We start from the raw sequence: 25,027 nt of genomic DNA on the forward strand, positions 1-25,027 counted from the left end.
GGCAGAGAGACCATCACTCATGGCATAAGACCCTGTAAATTGCTGATGGTTATTAGTTATTAAGTGGTTCTCCAAAATGTCTCAAGACCCTTTCACACTCTTTAAACACTACTGGGGACTTATCAGAGACTTTATGAGGATTTATTTATTTGTATTTAGCATTTTAGAAATTAAACTATAAAAAGTTAAAATATTATGTATTTATTTTACAATAACAAACTCATGACATTTTAATATAATAAACATATTTTATGAAATAATTTATTTCCCCAAACAAGAAAAAATTAGTGAGAAAACTGGCATTGTTTCACATTTTTGCCAATTTCTAGAATGTCTAGCTTAACAGAAGACAGCTGAGTGCTTATATTTGTTTCTGCGTTCACTCTGTTGGATACCACAGGTCAGACAGCCTCCAAAAACTCCCCTATACAGTCATGAGACCATGAGTGTAAAAAGACAAATAACATCTTGGTATTATTAGGCAAATAATTTTGATCTCATAGATTCCCAGAATTGTGGGGAACCCCCAGGGATTCCCCATGACCCTTTAACTACCATCAATCTAAAGAAATAAATCCAATTTCTTTAATACTTTACCAGAAATATCCTTTATATAACATTGTAATAGTGTCCTTGATTCTTCTTTGAACCCACTTTATGTTGCTCATTTCTAAAAATTAAAAATCGAAAATTGTGGCGGGCCTCTGTACTTAACGGAATTCCTTTTCTCGGATGATCTGAATGGAATATCCTTTATTAATAAATGGTGGTTGCCAGGGGCTGCCGGGCAGGGGACATGGGGAGTTGTTCAATAGGCATCAAGTTTCAATTACACAAAATGAGTAAGTTCTAGAGACTGCCGTACAGCAGTGTCCAGAGTTACCAATACTGTGCTGTATACTTAAAAATTTGTTAAGAGGGTGAGCTTATGTGTTCCCACTATCATAAATTTAAAAATAAACAACCACTTTCTTTATTCAACCAGAACTGCCTGAAAGAAAGGGTATGAAGGAAAAGTTATTCTTGGGAGGGAAAGAACTCTTCTTCATCCCTATGGTTTTCACAAGGTAGGATTTTCCTAACCTGCTCGGTGTCTCATCCCCAGCAGAGGTGGGGAAGGCAGGTCAGCTGCCTCCTTCCCTTTTCTTTCTGGAGCCACCCTGCATGTAGAAGAGTTGGTCCCCTAGTTTTGCTCTTTATGATCCAGTCTCTGCTGATGGAGTAAATCGCCTGCCTGGGACTGGGAGAGTAAGCGGGCCCGACCCTGGGGCTCAGGGCAGCTCTGCAGATTGTTGTTGAACATCGGAGCAGATCCCCCAACATGGCCTGTCAGCGTTTAATGACCACATTCTAGCTCTGCTGGTTCATAACTCAGCCAGAGAAATGGGATATTATTTACTGGGCCCAATGAACTCCAGTGATGGACTGACTGACATCTAAAAAAAGAAATACTGCATCTATAACACCTTTTTGTTCTGGATTTGCTTAATTATGATGTGCATTTGTAACTCCTATCTATTTCATTTACAATTCAAAGATTTAAATGTTTTAAGTAGGAAAAATTAGTTTATGTTGACTGAAATACAACCGAAACCTATTTAAGAAACAAATCCAGAAATGCTTTCTTATCAGAGAAAAAACGTGATGACTAGAAATCATTTCACATGGAAAATTATGAAAATGACATTATCTCCTGGTTTCCCTCCCTGTTTTTGATTTGTGTCATTTAAAAGTATGTGTTTTCTACATAGAGCCTTTCTTTTTCACCTCATGTTCCCCAAGAGTTTGAACCCCAGCTGAATTCACGATTTTGTGATTATGACATCAACCCGTTGCTATGGGAATGTCTGTGATTTAACAAACAGAATCATAACAATAGTGCTTTGTACTATTTAGCATTTTTCATCTGAAGATTAGAGAGTATTTTGCAAACAGCATCTCCATAATCCTAGCAACCTCTTGTTAGGCTATTTGCGAAGTTTTCTTTCTCATAGAAGGGAAGAGCTGAGAGAGAAACAGAAGCAGGTCATTTTACACAAATACCTGCTGTCAGCCTCTGAGCCCGGACCAGGACCCAGCGGCATTCTCACCAAGGAGAAGCAGCACATCACTGTTCTTTATTACAGACTCATGGAGGCAGAATCTTTGTACCACAGAGACAGGCAGATAACTTCTGTACTTCATGCAAACACCTACCACGCATGATGAAGCTGAGCCCCAAATACACTTGTCTTTCAATAACAGATGTCATTCAACTGTCAGTGCCCATGTGTCTTTATTTGGGCACTTTATAGGAAATGTCCTGGAGAATCTAGAAAACTTTCTAATTGTGAGAGCCATTATCTCTAAGAAAAGTAAAGTGAAATCAGTGAAGCTATTTTAAACATGAACTGAGTATTCTTGGACAATTTTCTACAGGAAACAATCCTAAACTAACAAAGACAACGTTCAGCTGGATTAGCAAAGGCGAACTTTTCCTGCTTTGATTTTCACAGTCCTGTAATCCATACCAGATGTCAAACGCTGAAATTCAGAGTTCAGAGTTTTGAACTATCGTCTCTAGTGAGACCATAAACACATTTTATTGAGGCTGCTAAGTCACACAACACAACAAATTTTTAACAAATCATTTTTATCTGAAAGAGAAAACACAACTAAGCGAACTAGACATGAACACACTTAAGAAATGTACCTTTGAACCATTTAACTTGAGGTGGAGGAACTCCAGAGGTTTTACATTCCATGACCGTTGTATCCCCAAGGGCAACCAACAGCTCGCTCTGAACTACGATCAACTTTGGGGCTTCTGAAAACAACGAACAGGCAGATGGCTGACATACAGCACAATGCTACATGCACCTTGTTTATGTTTACTAAATGAACCAATTAAAAAAACTACTATTTATATGCTTATAAACAGAAAGAAACTCTTACAATGTATCTGTACACAGATGTATGAGACAAAAAGATCATCTACTAAGGCCAAAAGGACATTAGGCAAAAACAATTCTGATGAAATAGAGTCCAAAAATTTAGGAAACTAATTGAAAGGTTTTTATGAAAGGAAAAAAAAAAAAAAGGTGTATAAGGAAGGAAAAATCTTGGAAAGCTGAACACATCTCATAGAAGCAACTGAAAGAAACAGAGGACAACAGTAATAAAAATATAATCAAAAGAGCTATGATGTTGATACTGTCTTGGGTAAATTAAGACTTGAGGGGAACATAATTGCTGGTGAAATATGTTAACAAATTGTGACTTTAAAGATATTCATGTCTATGTACAGAGGGAGAGTTGTAGTCTAAGGCTAAAATTTGCATCTATAAAAAGTAGAGACTCCAGCTTTTGACTCTGTTTTTCCCTTTGATGCTGAATGTAGACATTCTCTAAGTTTCTTTCCTTAACTCTGTTTGATTCACCTCTTTGCCTAACACTTTAGTTCACTCACATTTTTTCCCAACTAAACTTCTTAGTACTTCCTAATGTCTATTGAGGTAGTTTTAAACAAAGCCAAGAGTTAACTTCTCAGAGATCAGGTTACTCCTTGGTGAGAAAATTTTCAGTGATTCCATTTCATAATTCTCTAGTTTGGCTTTCAAAACCCATAAACCAGTGCAAGGCTCCCTCTTGAACTTCACCCTCCATTACACTTCCTTATTTATCACAAGTTACGGAACCATGCTGGCAGTCCTAACATGCCCTGTTTTCTCCATCCTTCCTGCTTTTGCTCACGTTGTTTCCTCTGCCTGAAATGCCCATTGCCGCAACTCTTCAAATCCCACTCATTCTTCCAGACTGAGCTTAAATCCTGTCTCCTTTGAGAAATCTTTGCAAATTCCCCAGTCAGAATTAATCTCTCCCTCTTTCAACCTTCCAGGCTTCTTTGTCTGCCTTCTCATACTTCTTTATGTATATCCACACCCATTATTCAAGCTCTTGAAGAGTAAGGACAGTATAACATACATTTTTAAATTTTATACTCCACGACCTCTAGCACAGAATTTACATACTCTGGGTGATTAATTAGTTAAATAAGCGGGTAGAATAGTTTGGCTTCTTTGTGAATGTACCAAAATTCATTTCTGCAACGCAGAATCTGTTTCAGCCCCCTTTCTACAATTCCAACTGTCTGTTCCCCCTCCACAGGGGTGTTCTGTGAATATTTTTAATTATGTCTAAATCTGAGCCTGTCTTCCCTTCTAAACATATTTGCCATGTGCCTTCCTCATTTCTATAAATGAGACCACTTCTCTCCAACTTTTAGATTCAGTGTTCATGACACTTTTGTTACTTCCCTCATCTGTACACACCAATACAGTTCTCAACCTTTATTGTGGCCCTTTTATATTCCTTCCTCTCCACTACCAATTTTACTACCTTACTATGAATGATGATGAATAAGAGTAAGTGAAAGGGTGGATTGCTAGTCAGTTAATTATTCACAATTTACAGTCTGACATCAAGCATGCAATGCCCTTGTCCTTTTCTTGTCTAAAAAAGACCAAATTAAAATATTCTATTCCATATTCCATATTAGAATATGTAATTATAAATATATATGTTAGAATATATTATATTCTGCTATAGTATAGAATATTATATTATGCTACAGAATAGTTGCCATGAAGTACATCTTTGAGTTTGGAGGGGAAAAACGGAAGATTAAGAGCAAAAATAATGTCCAGACAAGCCAAATGACAGAAATATTATAGATACTATAACAGAAATGTCATAAACAGTTTTGAATATAAGTGGAAAATATAAAATGCAGGTTGAGGTCAACTAGAAAGAATACAGAATTTATTAATTTGTAAGTGAAATATTTCAAAGAGACAAACCATGGGAGGACAGAATTCTGTGGACAAAATCTGCAACTCTTTCATAATCTGGAAGCTTCCTTGATTTCTATTAACTAATGAAGCTATTCACTCCTTGAACTTTTAAACTTAATTGCAGTGTTTGCTTTAACCAATGTGTGAAATGAATAATAAATTATATGACTGGTTATAACTCATTCCTAATATTAATTTTTCAGAAAAGGACTTTGACGTTGCTTGTTATGATATTCATCGTATTTGAACTGCCTTTTAGACTGATTATACTTGCCAATGTATCTGAGGGTAGAAGTCTGTTTATCTGTTCCAGCTGAGTTACTTGCCAGGCAACCATAGATCCCTGCATCTTTGGGAACAGCATTTTTGATAAGTAAGTTACCTTCTGAGGTCATCCTATATCTGCAGACAAAAAGGAAATAAAATTGAAAATACCCTAATGATAATATCAAGGAACTAAATAATCTTCCTTTCAAATGCTTTTAAATGTTTTAGAGTTACATTTTTGGTACTGATTGCAGAAATGATTAACATCATTATTTTATAAGCAGAAATTTTATAATAATAATAATAACAGTAATAGCAAAAGCAGCAGCATCAATGATAATAGATCCCACAAACCCAGTACCTGCCACGTGCCAGGCCTGCTCTAATAGCTTTACGTTTATTAATGTTTTAAATCTTCCTAACAACCCAATGAGTTAGATACAGTCATTCTCCCTGTTTTACAGATGAGCCAAGAGGTTATACAACTTGCCTCGAGTCAGGGCTAGGAAAGGGATGAAGTGGAATCTGCACCCAGGCAACCCAGTGTAAACTCCTAGGCTAAACGGCCCCTCAAAATGAAAACCTGAGAGATGCAATTCTTCATGTCACAAGTCACAAGGGAGCCTGTGAAGCCATCAGGAATAGAACCTGCCTCACACCTCGGCCCTCGTCCTCATGCCAAACCCAGAGTAATGGAAGCCCAATGGCTGGAAACTTCATTGTTTATGCCCCATGTGTTCATTACTCTCTTTGAGCAGGAAAACGATTCACTGTCTTTTAAAAGCATCCAGCAGAATAAAATGCCTCTCAGTGTAACACGGCAAACAGTGAACAGGAGTTATAAAGAATGTCTGCCCACACTTTAATCAGTGCTACTGCTCGGTCCTTTTGTCTCTCCCTCTCTCTTCTGTCAGTCCCAGGACCAAGCCTTCACAAGATGGATCAAAAAGACACATTACTTTACCCCCAGGAAGTTTATCATCCCCATTTCAATTATTCATGGTAAACCAATTGTTAGGGTGTTATGTTTGCAAAAAAAAATTTTTTTTTGAGAAGCACTTATTCTCAGCTCTTGAATTCCAGACTTAAGAACCTCAGACTCTACACATTCATCATTTGTCATTTTATTGACATTTCCTGGCCCAAACCTTAGGGATTTGGTCAGATTACTTTGTTCAGAAATTTCACCAACTTTTCTCACTCAGTAAAAACAAAGAACATGATACAAACCCAGTACCTGTGTGAACCCATGATAAATGTATCATTCATGGTCCAGGCGATCTTTGGTTTGGGATAACCTGTTGCAGCACACATGATGGAGACCTCAGATCCTCCTGTAAAAGACTGATTCTTGGGCATCACAGTGACTTTGGGAGGTTCTGCAAATAAAAAAAACACATATAGTGAAATGTCAGCGATTTTAAGAGCTCCCTCTGTTGGCAGATTTGCAGGCTTCTCACTATCACACCTTTATTTTTTCAGTTGTATCCATTTAGTTATTTATTTGGCACTTCCAAGAGCTCATTCATAAACAGTAATGATGCAGACTCAGCAGACTTGCTCCCCAAGGTCGGCAGGAGCAGAAGACCCTGATTTCAGGCTCCCTGCAGCCCAGGTAGTACAAGACCTGGGCACCCCCCATCCCACTCCACAGAGCCCCTCTTCTTCCTGAAAGACCAACACAGACTATGGCTGGGACCCCAAAGCCTGCCTCTGCATCTCACAGCCCAGGCACGACAGCAGAGGGCCTCATCTCTGGCCGTCGGTCCAGAGGCCTCGCAGCTCAGCCCAGCCCTGTCAGTCCATCGGGAGCCCCAGGCCTGCTCCTACTCTCAGATCTTGGAGCATGTGGATGGGTGAGGCCTTTCCTTGGGAGCTTGGTGGGGGTCTAGCACACTTTTCCTTTGAGGGGACATCAAGGGACCTGGGTTTGAGCCAATGTCAGAAAGAGGCTTCCACCTTCTAGGACCCAAATGTAAAGGAGGGATGAGATGGGAGAAGAACACAGTGATATTTGGCAGGTGGGTGGGGGCCCCTCTGTCCATTCTCTAGCCAGGAACTGCCTCCTGCCCATTCTGTCCCCAGCTCTTGCCCCATCCATGGCCTTGGCTACTGGGCTGGCTGGGCACCAGGCCCTGCAGTTGTTCTGTTTTTCGGAGGTGCCTTGGACATGTGGAAGAACGTGGTCCTCATGGACTGGCAGCAAGAGTCCAGAAGCTGAGAGACATCAGCCACAGGGAGGCTGCTGGTGAGGATGACATCCAGCACCTCCACCTTGACCCTTCCTGAGGCAAAGAGCTTCCCCTTGGGGTTGTAGAAGGAGTAGAAGGTGGAGTACAACACACAGCTGAGGAGAAACTGGACTTAGATCATCAAGTAGAAGGTACTGTTCTTGAAAGGTGGCAGTTCCCTATTTTCATTCCACGTGCCCTCGGGGTAGATCCACACTTTGAGGTTCTCCCTGACCATGCTCTAGCCCACATTGGCCATCACAGTCCTGCTGCACTGCTGGTTGATAATGGTGCCCAGATGGCACCAGCCTCAGGCTCCCTGCCTGGGCTCTGGCTGGGAAGTTGCTCTACGGATGACCCCCATCAGGGATCTGGCTCGAACAGTGAAGAGAAACCAAAAGTACTGAAAGCACAGGACGTACATTGTCTTTGAGAGTAAAATAAATCTGACCCCAATGTAGTGTTTCTAGTCTCTACTGGTTACCATGGGACCACTTGCTACTTTGCACACACCAGCAGGCCCCTGGCTTCCGTCTGCTCATCTAGAGCTTCAACATAAACCTGTTTTCAGGAAAACTCTCTAGATAGGGCCTTTTGCCTCTTTCTAAACAGTGAACATAGGTTTGGAGCTAACCTCATCCTGACTGCTGCCTTTGTTTGAATTGCTCTTTCCCTTTTTATTTATTAGATTATAAATCTGTTGAGGTTGAGGCCATGTCTTTCATATCATTCCATACTCCAGTATATCTCACAGTGTCTAACATTCCTTTCACGTCATTACAGTGACTGTAAATAACACACACTTAAAACTGTTGATGGAATACAGGTCATTCCTAAAATGTAACTTGGCTCTGAGAAGTTTTATGCCTGCCAGCCTCTCAACATCCTGCTATACTAATCATTTGCCTCATGCCCATGGATTCCCAGGACCTTAACTAAATAGAAAATATCAATTACTCAAAGTACTTATTATACTCCATGACTATGGCAGAAAAAAGACTTTTAAAAGTGAAATATTAAATCAGAAATTTATTGTCAAAAATAATACAAGAATTCTGTGGGGTAACTCAGATGTTCATATATCTGGTCTAATCAATTATATGTTCTACATCTATACTACTAGACAGTAAGAATTAGTCTTCAAAGAAGGTATCATCAAAGAAATATTTAATAATTTTCTTTATTCTTAAAATCTCATTTTTAAAATTTTATTGATGTATAATTATAATTGGCTCATAATACTATATATCAAATTCCGTAATTAGAGATTTTTATACATTAGGCACCATACAAGTTATTATAATATTGAGTATATTCCCTTTGCTGTATATTATATCCCTGTGACTTATTTATTTTATAACTGGTAGTTTAAATAACTTGCTTAGTGTAAATATCCCCCATTAAATAAGATAAATAAAAATAAAATCATGTCCATAATGTTTGAAATAGATGTCATGAGTATAAATAAAAATAAATTAATTAATTCAACAACATGTGCTTTTTGAATGTTTAGGTTCCAGGCTCTGGGCTAACTTTGCAGGGGTACAGTGAAGAGCCAAAACAGACATGGTATCAGCTTTCCATTTAAATGGGTTTCTACTATAAATGAAATTGCGAATTCAATTAGTCAGTTAGATCTGGATATATTTATGATGGATCTTTATTATAAGCTGGTCTGCAAATTGTGGCTTAGTTCCACCAAGAAAAACTAGTCTGAGAACCCTCATACATCTGAAAGAGACAGAAGTGGTACCACTGGACTGGGCAGCTACAACACAGAACAAACCTAATTCGTGCCTAACTGCTAGCAGCTTATAATCGCCCCCTTTTCAATTTCCTGTTTACACTGTGTTTTTCAAATAATCTTTGTCTTTGAAGTTAATGTTTAAAGGGCTTTTTTTCCGGCCAGCGGACTTGGTTGATAGCCTCATTATTCCATGGATTATTCTTGGTGAACATACAGCTAGAGAAATGTGTGAGGTCAAGGGCAACTAGCCATGGCCAGTAAGTTCAAACTGTGATTCCATCTGGAGTCCATCAACTCTGAAATGCTGGAGAACTACACATGCATGTGGGGGTGTTGCTGACAATCTTCAGGGAAAGAGGGGGGAAAATGAACATGTTTTTCTTTGGTATTTATTGAATGCCCACATTTACTCAGTCTCACCTTTTTAAAATAAAAGGTTTCTCCTCTCTACCTCATTTTAACATAGGATTGCTGCAAAGATTCAGGAGCTCTTAGGATTTCTGTCTAAACATGATGCCTTCCAATGGAGGCTGCCAGAACTGGCCTGGCATCTCTCCCAGCAAGAATCCCACTGGTAAGCTCTGTAGTTCAGATATCAAAGTGAAAATAAATGTCAGTTACCCAAACCAGGATGTAGAGAGCTAAGAGGTCGTTTTTCAAATAAAGCCTGGATATAGGGTGCTGCTTAGGGTCATGAAATAAGTCTGCGTGCAACATACAAATGGGATGACATCATCCCACAGAAGGTGAGAAATTTACCACTGGCCTGGAAAGAATATTTCTGCCGACGATAAGAAAATCAGAAAGGATATGAACAAACACAGGGAAGCAGTAATTGGATTTCTACCAAAAACAGTTGAATAAAGATGATCAGAATGATTCCATCTTTACTTGTTTAGGTTAAATAAGGATGCAATAGACCTCACTATAATTATTTCAACGGTTAGATTTTTTTTTTCAATTCCTAGAAAAAAATTCCTCTTATTTTAAAAAAGTAGTTTTAATGGAGCAAGAATAAGGAATTTAAGAACCATTGTTCAATTCTTTTGAAGTCCAGACTCCACTTCTAGGCTTTGGGGAGAAGCAATCCATTCTTAGTTGGTTTTCAATCTCCTTTCAGCACCATTATCATCAACATCACTACTGTCAATCATCAGCACCACCATTATAAATAACAACGAAGTATTCACTAGCCAAAGCAATGGGACGTGGCACTCCGATAGGGAATAAAGCATTAATTCATTCAATCATAACAAAAGCAAAATATGTAAGTTTTTATAATGCCTCGTCAATGATTTTTAAAAGTCAAACATAGATTAGGATACTAAGAATAAAAACTACTACTTTAAGATTTAGGTGTCTTAACATACTATCAATGCAAAGGTTGGCAAAGTGAATTATAGGAGGACATGAAAATAGCCATTGCTCTGTCTGCAAAGACCAAGGAAGAGAAATCTCACCTAACTCTTGAAAATCTCCAGTGTCATCTTCACAGGCAGGAAGCATACTTCCTAGTAGTGGTCAGTGGGGTCTGATTTGCCGCTATTATGTCTCCGGTAGGAAACTCTCAAAGAAAAGACCTAAGGCCTTTCTCTTCAAGGGGGATTTAATTACCATCAACAAATTAATCAGATAATGGTAATAATTTGAATTACGTAAGCAATAATTTAAAATATTTTTCACCACTGGTATACTTAGAGTACTTGGGCAAATTTCTGTTTTCATTCTTTCACAAAACAGACATTTATTTAGTATCTGCTAAATTTCAGATACTTTATGACCTCAAAGATCTCAGAGAATACTGTATACCAAAAGATATTATCTACAGTTAGGGACTAGACCTCTTTCTAGTAGTCAGTTCATTGAAAGAGGAAAGTGGGTAAAAGTTACTGAGTGCCTATGTGCCAAGTACCTAACTCTAGACCCATCATTTATTTTCCTCAATAACCCTACGAAGTGCTACTGCCATTTTACAGATAAAGCAACTAGGACTCGAAATGGTTAAATAATCCATGGTATCTGGTCTTTACCTAAGGGGGATAAATAATAGTATCTAAATTACAGGGTACTGTGGAGTAGCTAAATATACATAAAAGACTTAAACAATTTCTGGTATGTGGCAGCCACCATGCAATTTTTGCTATTATTTATATTCCATTTTATGGTAAAGTGTGACAAAGAGTGATAAAATAAGTACTATAGTATTTAAAACACATATATACAAATGTATTATCTAGATATTTACAAGTGAAACTTGATCATAATTCTCATGCTTGTAATATTATATTTAGGTTATGTATCCTACTAAGAAATAATACTTATGTTATTTGATTCTTCTGAAATTTGAGATATTTCTAGATACTCAAAATCTATTAGAAATTTCAACTAAGATAGATAACTTTCATTTTACTGATGGGAAAAAAGCTTGCTAATACCTATGTCACCTGGCACATGTTAAAAAAGAGTTATGATGATGTAATGAGCATATGGTTATGATAATTTCATACTTAGTGAAGTAATTCTGGTCATTAGGGACTTACTCCATCAATCATCTTGAGAAGTATTTCCTTTTTTATTGCAAAATTCTCTCTGGTGACATGGACTAATGAGTGACAGACATCTACCCTTTCCAGACACCACAGAAGACAAATTAATACTTCTCATATTCATACAGACATAACGCAAAGGAGAAAAGGAGGCTCTGACCTGCCCTTTGTGTTCCATGTGGCAGCATGTGACTGTGGAGGAAATGGCAGCTCTACACTGAATACGCTTAAATTTAACCAGGATGCCTGTGTTCATTTTCAGCTTCAAAAATCCTCCTCATAAAGGAGCAGTTAATGGAATCAATAGAAACTTTTTTCTGTTCCCAGATAAATAGGAAGATGGTCCGTTTTAAACAAAACTTTAAGCTCATATCATATAAATACCACTCCACTTATTCTAACTTTCACTTGTAAGCCTGACCAGTACAAGCATTTGGATTTTTAGCAGTCACTGTGTCACCTTATAAGTGAAAAATTGCTTTAGCCTATTATCATAAAATTTTGCAAAACTCACATGGTATAATTTTTAAATTAGGGTGAAATTGTTTAAAAATACTTTTAAAATAACATGTCTGTAAATTTTTCATGAGATAATCAGATTTTGTTATAAAATATGGTTGAAATAAAAGCAGTTATATGTTGGTATGTGCTTTAAACAGGAAGAAGTACTTATCTAATGAAAACTGAACGTGTTCATGTGATTCAAATAAGCCACTGAAGTTAACGTGGAAACATGAAAGATAAGGTTAGTGACCCCAGTCTTCCCTATAGTCTGTGACTGTTAGGTTTAGGTCCATTCAGCAATTAAGGAGCACACATCTTTTGGGTACAACTATGTTTTTATCTCTGTGCTAGGCACTGTGATTTAAAAAATAAACAGGGCAGTACATATCTTACAGCGCATACACTACGACTGGAGGAAAACAACTAGGCATATGAAGCTGTTCATGACCATATGCAAAACTGTGTGGCAAAAAAAGAAATAAGACTATGTTAAAGGGGGTGGGAAGGGATACATTTGGGAGTTGGAGACTCTGCAAATATTAACCACTATATATAAATAGATAAAAAACAAATTTCTTCTGTATAGCACAGGGAAACTATACTCAGTATCTTCTAATAACCTTTAATGAAAAAGAATATGAAAGTAAATGTATGTATGTATATGCATGACTGGGACATTTTGCCAGAAATTGACATGTTGTAAGAGACTATATTTCAATTTTTAAAAAATTGAAAAAACTTAATTATATCCCAATTAATTAATTAATTAATTAAGTTCTACAAGATACCAGGAAAGGAGGTGATTCATGAGAGGGGCTTAGCCGTATACACAGGATTCAGACAGGGAACACTAAACTCAAACAGCTCTATATGCTAAGTCACAGAACTAGGAAGGAGAATGATGTCATTTGAAGCAGCATCCTGGAAAAATCCTCTCCAGGATTTAAATTTTCCAAAACTGAATCAAATTTCAAAACTAGCTCCTTAGGTGCACTGGCCGTATTTCAAGTGTTCAATTGCCACATACAGCTAGTAGTTATTACATGGGACAGCAAAGATATATAAAATTTCTATCATTATATAAAGTTTTATTGCACAGTGCTGATAGAAAGAAAGTCTATTACATCTCAAAGAGAAGGTCATTAATTCACTGACTTACCACTAAGTGCGTGCACTCGCAATCAATCACACAGGCAAAGACTAAATACTGACAGTTATGTGCTGGATTTGCAAAAAAACTCTATGCCCAAACCCCAATGTGATTATGAAATTCAGCTAATAAGAGAAAGGTAGTAATTTCAGAGACATACAATGATAAACTCAGACTACGTTCTATCCTAATGACAAAATCGTAATGGCAAATACCCATCAAGATTTCTTTTCTTAAAAATTTACAACTTTCATTTTTCTAATGTAAGATACAAGAATATGTAAATGTACCAACTGTTTGCTTGCCTTAAAACCCATTTTAAGTAATTCCTAATATAAAATTACCTATACATTAACATTGTCTCAATTTAATGCTATGTTTCTTTCCCTAACAATATATGTTCTTTCCCTAACAATAACAACAAATCATGAATTCAGGACCTTCTTTGGATAATTAGCCAAAACAGATCAAGACAATAAATATGATTGATAAGAAAGATGGAATTTTAAGTTTAATTTTTTCTTACTTAGAAAATGTTTAACTAAATGATAACTAGCATTGCCTACTGCATTGTCTGTTCTTTACTGGTTCTTCTTTATAACACTTTTTCCAAAATCACAGAATTTCCAGATAAAAGAGAAGTCCAAAGTTTAGAACTTCTATTCTCATTTGACTTGGAAAAAAGTGGCAAATCATAACTACCATGATTAGTTCTTGGCATATTAGGACATTATTAAAGCTTTACATATATCTACATGTATCTCCTGATTCAGACTCAATTATGGCAAGACTATCTTTTGACTATAAAAATTATGTGATTATGTACATTCACACAACAGAATATTTATTCAGTGCTAAAAAGAAATGAGCTATCAAGCTATGAAAAGGCATGGAGGAACTTTAGTGAAAGGAGCCATTCTTGAAATGGTTCCTGACTGTATGATTCCAAGTATATGATATTTTGGGAAAGGCAAAACTATAGAGATAGCAAAAAGATGAGTGGTTTCCAGGGGTTGAGGAAGTGTGAGAAACAAATGAATAGGCAGAACAGAGAGGATTTTTAGGGCAGTGAAAATACTCTGTATGGTTACTGTAATGATGGATACATGTTATTGTACATTTGTCCAAACCCACAGACTGTATAACACCAAGAGTGAACTGTAATGTAGACAGTGTGCTTTGGGTGATTATGATGTATCAATGTAGGTTCATCACTTGTAACAAATGTACCACTCTGGCGGGAGATACTGGTAATATGGGAAGTTATGCATGTGTGGGGGCAGGGGGTATATGGAAAATTCTGTACCTTCCTCTTAATTTTGCTGTGAGCTTAAAACTTCTCTGAAAAAAAATAAGCTTTTTTAAAAATGTGGTTACACATTTAATAAATGGATAATTTTACAAATTATCATGCACTCGTCATAGAATCAAAAGCATGTGAAAGTGGATCTACACAGTACTTCTTGGAGGAAAGATTTTTAAATCTGGCACTTAATTTATTTTGCTAGGCAGATTCATATGCTACCTTAGTTATCTTATCAGGGAAGCAACTCACAATGGGATTGAAAGAACATTTAGTCTTGGGAGTCCAATTTGAGTCACAACCTCCCATCCTTCCAGCTGTCACTTCCTGACTCCCACACTTCCCTGCTCCAAGTTCATCACGTCCTCAACTCCTTTGAACCTTCTTTTTTATTCCAATCTATCAGACCATGAATGCCTTTAACACTCTCTTCTTCCTTTATCCAGCCTAAACCCCACAAAGCATTACTGCAACCTTTTTTCCCCAATTACCTTGTCTTTTCGCTGAACCAACATCACAAAACCACACCTAAATGATTCTTCTACATGTATATTGAAAAGATAACTGAAGACAGCAGAAAAAGACCATCCATCATGCAGCCAGAGCTCCCTATTCAGCTGGACCCTCTACTGTCAGCAACCCCACAACTATGGGTCCTCGTTCTTCCATGGCTTATGCACATATAGTGTTCTCCATCTAGAAAGGCTTTCCTGACTTCTATCTGGTAAACGCTAACTTATATTCCAGTGGATACCTCAGACATCAGCTCCTGTGTGAAGCTCTTCCCAATCTCTACCCATCACTGAGACAGTATTCAAGGCTTCTGTACCTTTGTAAAGTCCCTATGACAGAGTGTAATAAGTATGTATTTAATTATGTCCTTTTTTATATTATGGACCTACTGAGGGGAAGGATGCTGTTCTCTTCTCATTTATATCCTCAGCAAGGAGCAGAATGCCTGACACCTAAATTTTTCGTGAATACGTGAATGAGTGAATAAACGTACAGACAAATGAACAAACAAGATACCAGCTCTGGCTTTTTGTAAAAATGTGTTTTCATTCAAGACATTTCATACATTTCACTACTTGTTTCACTATTATGGAAAAATGTAGACCTGACACAGTATGATAGATAGTGCTGTGGGAAATAGCATAAATGAAGATACCATCAACGTAACAGCTATCTACTGGGTTTGCATTTTCAATAAGCAAGCGCTCCTAACATACCCTTCTGCAGATGCAGCAGTAAGTACTCCCACTTTGTGTATTAGCTCTAATTTAATTTGTATTCATAATAGTCAAATATCAAACCCCTCTCATCTTATATAAAAACTACAAGTTACTATGTTTTCCAATATTGCAAATATCTAATCTTTACAAACAGAATGTTTGCTAAATTAAATGAATAACTTAAAGTAACATTAATCAATGTTTCAAGGGTATCTGAATCAAAAGAAATTTTTAGTACATGCTACGACATACAGATTGAATTTTCAGACTTGGCAAAACTTCCTTTGCCTAACGGAACACTCTCCTTTCATTCAGTCTTCCCCCAGATGTGTTTGTGTGCAGTACTGTGTGCTGAGTATTATATCAGGCACTAAGGACCCAAAACTGAAGAAAACGGGGTCCTGCCTTACTGGAGCTTACACTCAAGTCATCTTACAGGTACTCTGTGTGCATATTCAGTTCCCTCTCTCCTCCAGGCTGCTCCTTACCAGCTACCCTACTAGAACTTAAAGTCAAAGTCTTTGGTTTAGATTTAGATTTCCAGGGATTCTTTACCCATGTGACAGGAATTTGTAAACACTTTGTATCTTTTCTATTAAAAAAAAATGTTTATTTCAGCACTCTTTTTCCTATCCATATCCAAGAACCCTTTATTTATTTTCTCATTTCACACTTCACTTACCTGCTAGTAGCATGGATAGATATTTCTGTATACTATGCAGAACTGGTGGAAAGACCTAGTTTAGATCTGGGCTCTGCCGCTTGCTGGCTCTGTACCTTAGGGCAAGCCACTAACCTTCAGAAACTCCTCTCCTTTATGGGCACAATACAGATACAAATGCACACAATTTTTGAGTTAGGTGGCATAATGTATATCATGAATAATCTGAAATTTTATAAACATTTGTGGCATCACTTGGATAATTTAGTAGATCCTAAGTGTTTGCTGATTTCTCATCTGTTCTACCTCTTCCCAGTCCCTGTGCTGTGAAATCTATCACATTCCATCATTCACCTTTTCCAACATCCAGACATCTTTCTAGCTCACTTAAATCCATCAGGCTTGGCTTTACACACATTTTCTCATGGTCCATTTTTTGCTGGAAATTACAATGTCCTTGGTGTAAAGCTTCTTTATACAATTTTTCATATACTTGAAGTATTTATTAGGTCATCATATCCTTTTCTTTCTTTTTACAATGTAAATACCTCTAATTCTTTAACCTTTCTTATAATTCCTATTTAAAGACATTTTAATAATGCTTCTGCCTTCCAAGCTTTAAAGAAATATGATTATATTTACAAGTTAAAGTGGTCTACCTACTATATATAAAATAGTTAAAAAAACAAATTTCTTCTGTACAGCACAGAGAACTATATTCAATATCTTGCAGTAACCTATAATGAAAAAGAATGTGAAAACGACTAGATGTATGTATATGTATGCCTGAAACATTATGCTGTACACCAGAAATTGACACATTGTAACTGACTATACTTCAATTTAAAAAAAAAAAGTGGTCTAACAACTATATAGCACATGCATACCTTGGATGAAAGACAAAAAAAAAATGATATTCATTTATACATATTATTGCACGCAACTGAGTTGTAACAGAAATTTGCCCCAACCATGCAGTCAGTAGAATACATTTGCTAGATAAAGTAAGTGAATATTAAACTTTTCTCTTCATAAAGTTTACAGTCACCATAGAGAGAACTACAAAAGCAAAGATTTCTAGAGGAAAACTATGTACTCCTTGGTTAACACTGTAGCAAATACCTGATGTAAAACTTCATTAGAATATTTTCCTTCAAATCTAAAGGCTGCCAACTCATTCCTTATTAGATTCCTAATATGGAAGGCAGCAAAAACAAAACAAAACAAAACAAAATAAAGAAAGAAAAGAGTATTTTAACAGAGCATTTTCATTCACTTGTGTTGATTCATAATGAGACATCAAAGAACCAAGGCAGTGAATAAAATTAAATTTTGACTGCAAGTAATGATTTGAAAATTTTCATTTTACGTATATGATTTCATTCCATCTAAATGAAATCCACAAAGATGGCACTAGTATTTAAAACAGACATATACGTGTCTCAGGTTAAGCTCCAAAAATTAAAAGCTCAACCAGCAAGACTTCCATGTATTAAAATGTCTAGGAAAATAGATGATCTAACTAAATTCAATTTTTATTATTCAAACATGGGTACAGACTTCTATAGATCAAAATTTATTCTGGTAAAAACCTTGCAAACTTGGGAAGTTGGGATTTCTTGGCTCTCTTATTGGGCTATTCATTGTAAGAAAACCTAATTTAATTACCAATTGACATTCTGCATTTATCCTTTTTCTTTCCCTCCACTTTGGTTCAGAAAGGATTTAAAACAGATTACTCTGTGATGTAGTCCTATAAAATTCCAGACCCTTAAACCTTCAAATGTGAAGTTTTGTACTGTCAAAAGTTCTAACTTGATACTTTTTGAGAGGCATTATTTCCTAATTTATTTTCTTAATTATTCCTTAAATTATCTCTTATTTACTTTCTTAATTGTATCTCAATTATTTTAAACATAAAAGTGATAAAGCAAATTTATAGAATATTTAGCAAACAAAGAAAGAAAATATATTACCCATACATAATTCGATCCCCCTGGTAAAACTGTCAGCATTTTCAAAAATTTTTAAATCCTATTTACACCAGGTTATAAAACAGTTCATTTCTATTCAATACTTTTTTTCAAGTACAGAAAAACGTAAGTCAAGTCACTTATAGTTCCACTGCCACAAAATCACATTTTTGTATTGTATATAGTCTAATTTTTTTCCTCCTAGCGTAACTATGCATGGTTTCGATTTGCTTGTTTGCATAGCCATACTTCTGAGTCATATGGTAAGCCCTGCTTGAAGGAATTCCTTTTCCGAAAAATTTCCTGTGTCTAATTATACCATTATCTCCACAGTGAGGAATTCTCATACTGAAATAGTATGTCAGCCCATTCACATTGTCTCATGCTCATTAGCGAGACTGATTCAATAGCCACAGTTTCTGAGATCAGCATTTCTTTTCATGGCTCTTCTGATGAGTTGATAATGAGCCTAGGAGTCACTGAGGAAACTAAGAATGATGGTAAAAGGCCACTGGGACATTTGCTTCTGATACTGCTGAACTCAAAATTCCATGACGTTGCCAAAATCGAAGTCTTTTTAGTGTCCATGGTCTTAGTAAGAGTTAAAATCCCACTGGAAGCATCTGAGTCACCCTAGAGGATTGACTTGCAAGGATTTGGAGAAAGGGAATTACCTGATCTCATTTGTTTTCTACCTCCCACCAAGGTAGCAAAGACTTCCTCCCCAAATTAGGGAACATGTTCAGACTCTAAGAGCAAAAATATGACAAATATCCACTTCAATTACTTTCCAGCCTTTAGCATATCTGGGAAGTATGACATCAACATTTTATCCCTCTGTTTATAATGTATGGATGTAGTCTGTATGCTATGGAGTTCCCCGTCCCCCCATACTAGTAATTTGAAATTTCAGCCAGGATGTGTCTAGGCAAAGTTCTCCCTTCACTGATCTGGCTTGATTTGCTCACTGAGGACCATTTTTCTCCCTAGGACAGTTGTCTTCAATTACATCTTCAACTATTTCTTTAGTTTCAGCTGTCTTTGCTATATACCAATACATATTACATACCTATACATCTTTAGGTTCCATTACCTGTTTTATTTCTACTTAAAAGTCATATTATACAGCTCTTAGTCCTTTTCCTCAACATTCTGAACTTCTCAAGTTTATGCACCACATCCCTGATTTTATTTTTATGTAGTATAAATTCTGCTGTTTAGCACCTCTACTTCAGGTTGTTTTCTAATACTGTATTTTTAACAATTTATTTCTTCCATCACAATTGCTGTTGTCCTTTTATCTTAGCCAGTTCTTCCTTTATAAATATATACTCAGGCTTAAAGGAGGATAGGTCTTTTTGAAAGACAACGATGACACTAAACATTCTTTTTCCCCAGCTTTTAGAATAAACTACTGCCTTCAAAGCATCCATTTATTCTTAGTGTTTCCCACTTTTGTTTTGTCCCCCAGTACTTTTCTTAGGTTCTATGCTTTATTTTTCCCTGTTGTGCTTTATTTGTTTTAACAGTTTTCTGTTTATTCCTCTTCCAATGCTGTGACATCTATCCAGACTCAGTGTTAGTCAACAAAGTGTTCGGATGTACCTAATTTTGATCTCTACTTCTGTTCGGGTTGAACCCTCTTTGCAGTTCTGTGGCTGAGTAACAGTCTGATATGCATAGTTCCTTGCCTGATTCTGACCTGTGATGCTCTTCTGGCTGAGATGGAGCACTCCCCTCTCCTACCATTTGTCTCTAAAATCCCTACTGACATACCTCTCCAAGTTTCTCTTGATTCCACATATTTTTGTTCAGTGAGAAACATCTCAGATTACAATTTTCTATGTGATACAAGATTGCCTGTCCACTTCCTGTCCTATTGTTTTCCTAACTAGTATGGTTATAGCTACTAATAGCATAAGCAGCCAGCATTCTGGCTTCCTAAAGAGTAACATTTTCTTTTTAGAACAAACCATGAAACATAGGAACAAAGATACATCCTCCCTGATTTCATGTGAATATAAAAAAGATGGACTACTGATTAAAATTTTCATTCCACTGAACTTTAAGATTGTATACATATTTATATAAAAATCTTCATATATACTATATACAAAATTCCTCCCCAAATTTTTGCCACTGTTAACTGCAACTGGTTTTTAGTATTCTTTCAGTTTTGTCTTTTTCAGGTCTTTATAGATATTTTACTGTAAATGAGAAGAGGCTGCAGTAGCTAGAAATATGCTATTTTTAACCAGAAAATTCTTGCTAATTATATTTTGTAAAACTACTACCAAAACTTTATTAAATCTACATGTTTAACTTTTGAAAGTATTCCAGATAGAAACAGTTTCCAAACAGATCTGTGGAGGCAGGGCAACATAAATGAGGTAATGAATTAAGCTACTGATTCGCCTGTAAGCCAGAGAAGTATTCCTGAAGTGTGTATTCAATCCAAGTAACAATGATATCTTTTAAGTTTCCTGGAACTACTTTTTCATTCCTGCTTTTTAAAACATTTAACTACATAAAATTAAATTATACCACTAGAGATTATACAGGACTAGCCAGTAATCATGTAATGACGTATTTTTTATATTTATATTGTGTATATTATATAACACCTTACCTCAGAACTTAAATCGTTAGATAATAATCAGTCTGTTCACCAGAAAGAAGAGAATTAAGAGTTTCCTTTAAAAATATACATTTCTGTATCATAGGCTTCATACTTTAGAACAGATTCGAATACTGTTTGGAAAATGTTGTTCATGAAACAACCTAAGAGGTCTGTTATAAATACAGGTCCCCAGGCCCAACACCAGGCCTTTGAAATCAGCATCTCTGGGCATGGGGTTAGAAATCTGATTTTTAAAAAATAAGTTCCTTGGATAATTCTTTATCTAGGAAAGCTTAAGCACCAATGCTCTAACTGACTGAACAATTCCAAAGAACTAAAAAGTTAACCTGGGGAAACAAAGAAAGATCTGATTTATTTTATAATCCCATTCAAAGAGACTTCAGGTAAAGAATCAAGGTCACATTTCAGAAGTCCATTAGCATTTATTCTACCTGAAACAATCAGTTTTGGTAAAAGCACATCCAAAATTCTAGTAACTCAAGTGACTACTTGGATTGACTCAAATTATCTAGGCACTTTACCATGTGGAAATGTAGTGAGCCATTTACAAAAGCAACGCTTCCCCAGAGATTCCACCAGATCAACAAACAAAAGACACACAGTCCCACAGTCGGACGGCAGAACACATCTCTACTACCAGTGAGAAAACCAGAATCAGATGACAACCATTTTATTAATTCTCATGGTAGTTTCACCTTTCTGCCACTAATAACATTCCAAGACCTAGCCTTGAAACCCAGTGGTCATTCTCTTAGATAACCTTGTTAAAAAAATTATCTGAGAGCGTTACTTCAGACATGTTATACAGTTGGTTCTAATTCCATAACCAAAAGCCAGACCCAATTCTGATGCAATCAGCCTCCCACATCAAGGATTTGAAATAAAATATTCTGCTAAGGCAGAAGTCAAACCTTTTAGCTAAACAGCATAAAACTGCCAATAGTAAGCTGCTCATTACATTAAGACTCTAGAGACATTCAGAAGCCAAAAATGATTCTACTGACAGAGATACTTAGGAATAGTTTCTGATCTTCATCTGATGGTCCTGAATAATATACACATTTAGTATTCAGCCACACTGTTAACACACTTGTTTTCAGCTATCTGAACATTTCATTTAGCCTATGCAGACATAATTCAAGATTGGCCTACCACCAGTTTATTTTCAATAAGCACTGTGTGTGTGTATAGATAAATAAGATTAAAAACAACCTGCTAAACTTTCAATAAAATTTCACCACGATGAGAAACACCTTACTACTTAATTTAAACAATAAAAGTAAATTATTTAAGTAGGCAAATAATGCACTTATATTGGCAAGAACTTGTTTAACCAATTATTAACACAGTTAGTATTTTTTAAAATTCACATGATAGACTGAAGAATTTAAAACTATTAAATCATCCAGAGACAATTTCTATTTACATTATCTTAAAATAAAAGTGTTCGACTACTAGGATTAGTTGAATTTGTTTTAAAGTCACCTATGTGTTAGTGATGTTTTAGTTTCCAGTTCAGTCACCTTCAGACCACGCTAGGTCCTTACGCATTCTATCCTTCACAACTGTAACTGTGGGGTAGAGAGCGAACATGAAGGGAACAGAGATCAAAGAAGGAAGAAAAGAAAGACGTTGTAACTCAGAAGCTACTGTAAGCACAGTACCTTGCACTGTGAGGAACACTGAAGCAGCTGACCATCCTCCTTCATTGGAAGCCACACAGTGATACTCCCCGGCGTCGCTGAATTCCACACTCCTCAGCTCCAGTGAGAGGTTAGCTAAGGTCCTCATTCTTGCTGGGTCAGCCAGTCTGACGTCTCTGTCATTCCTCTGCCAGGTGAGGTTGTAATCCACGGCACTGATGACGAGACATGTCAAAACTGCTCTTTCTCCAGGAGTGACTGTAACATTACTCTGCACTTGGATGACTGGAGGGGGCTCTGTGTGAAACATAAAGATTCGAATCAAGAGATTCAGAAGACATTTGCTCACTTACAGATGTGGTTTAAAAATTTGGTAAGTATGTGTTGAATATCTAGCAGGAAACATACAGGACGCAGAACTTATTCATGAATACACGTTTAGCACCCCAATACATTATCATCTAGTTAAAAAATGCTTTAAATAGCAGTGCATGTTTACATACCAAAGTACACTCAAGTCCAAATCTATAAATTATATATGTGAGAATCAAAGAGGCATAGCAAAAGGATATGGCAGATTTATAATTGTAGAATTCTAGAGAAAATTTTATGTGAATTTTGAAGAAAGTAGCATTTATGGATTTTTTAAATTTAAAGACATTTATTCAGTGTTTCAAAGAAAACAGCACATAAAGTATAGGAGATATGGCAAAGATATTATGGTATCAGCTTAACAATCTCATAAAGACACAGTACAATAGTAGAGTAAGATGCCCCTCCAGCAGAGATGCAGAATGTTTAAGAAAGTCAAGTTAATAGTGAGGATAGACTGTTAATAAAATTATGCACACAGGGCCATGTATATATGTGCATGTGTAATGCATGTGCTTTTCAGATGTAGTTAAAAGCCACTTACTAATTAAATATTTAACCACCATTTCTAGAGAGAATCACATATTGCTCTAGTTAGGTCTGAGAATAAATCTGAATGTTCCTATAAAGCTCACTGTATCCAACTGCTTTAAAATGACCTGCTGTAGCAAATCATTACTGAGCAAGAATACAGTGATAAAAACTGTGGGGAACTGCGCTAGCTGGAAACCCATGTGTCTGTCTCAGTTTAAATGTGAAAGAGTATCAGTCTTCAAGATCAAACTTTATCCTTCCAGTCAACCAAAAGTCCTTAAACTTGTCTGCAAGCAGAAAAAGCTGAAAAAAATTCAGGTAACATATTGCGAGGACTTCAGCTTTTCTTTAAACTGTTCTTGGGTGCTCTTTGACTTAATAAAATCACATACACAGTAAAGCAAAACTATCACCACCTCATCATGCCATGCTTCCTAACACTGCTACCCAAGACATCAGATCTAATTACCCTGTGAATTCACACGTGATTCCAGCGCGCTGCTTAGTAGGCGCAGTAGGGTGGCTGGGCTGAGAGCTCAGTCTAAGATTCAGAAGCAGGCTTGAGGCTGGTAGGTTAAGCAAAGGTTAGCCCATAAAGAAATGTCTACTCTTTCCAGTCCAAAGGGGCACTTGCTTGTTACTTCTGCTGTTACACTCACTGCCATTATCATCAGTGCTTTTGCGCCTTCCTTCGTAATTAACCAAGCAGGACACAAATCTTGAAAATTGGCTTCAGCAAGGCACAATTTCCTAGACATAGCACTGCTTGACTGGCACAGATTACTCCTAGAAGGGCCCGTGTAGAACATATCTACGAAAGTGACTGACACCACAGGGCCAAAGTCTCAGCAGTCCGTTCACAGGTTCTTTCTAGCACTTCCCAGTTATTTTTGCAAGACGTCTGAATCAACTCACTCAAACCTCTTTCCCTGTTGTCCATCCCTTAATTAATATTGCTAGGAAAAAAATTCAAGAGCTCAAGTGTTTGTTTTCCCAGAAGCTGAGGAATGTTGACATGACTCCAATGCTTTTCATAATTATTGGAGATGAAAAAACTGAATAGTTTATGATGCATGTCAACTTGCTAAATTGTTTCAGAAGATGAAGTTTATTTTTTTAAGAATAAGAGAATACAAATAATTTACTGCAAGCAGAACATGTTTGCATGCCTTTGTCTTAAAGTCCAGCTTGGACTTATTGATAACAACCATAAGCCCTAAGCTTCTAAACAGTCCCATAAGGATAAAGCTTCTTTTGTCTCAAGAAAAGGCACATCCATAATAAACTGACAAAACAGACATTGTTATAAACTCAGCACCACATGTAGGTCAGAACAGGCTTACTATTAAACACACAGCAACCCCAGGCTCCGAGGCAGGTAGAAAACAACT

General features: G+C 36.6%; 1 protein-coding gene across 1 annotated transcript in view; it reads right to left on the reverse strand.

The window, feature by feature from the left end:
• The window catches only part of HMCN1 (hemicentin 1), a 399,750-nt gene that overhangs the window by 209,043 nt on the left and 165,680 nt on the right, over positions 1–25,027 (reverse strand). The window contains 4 exon segments of the mRNA XM_006185542.3: positions 2,693–2,806; positions 5,107–5,234; positions 6,337–6,478; positions 22,752–23,027. Coding sequence (XP_006185604.2) covers positions 2,693–2,806; positions 5,107–5,234; positions 6,337–6,478; positions 22,752–23,027 — 660 coding nt within the window.

This window comes from Camelus ferus, chromosome 23, assembly GCF_009834535.1.
Source record: "Camelus ferus isolate YT-003-E chromosome 23, BCGSAC_Cfer_1.0, whole genome shotgun sequence".
In the NCBI taxonomy this organism is placed as follows: Eukaryota; Metazoa; Chordata; class Mammalia; order Artiodactyla; family Camelidae; genus Camelus; species Camelus ferus.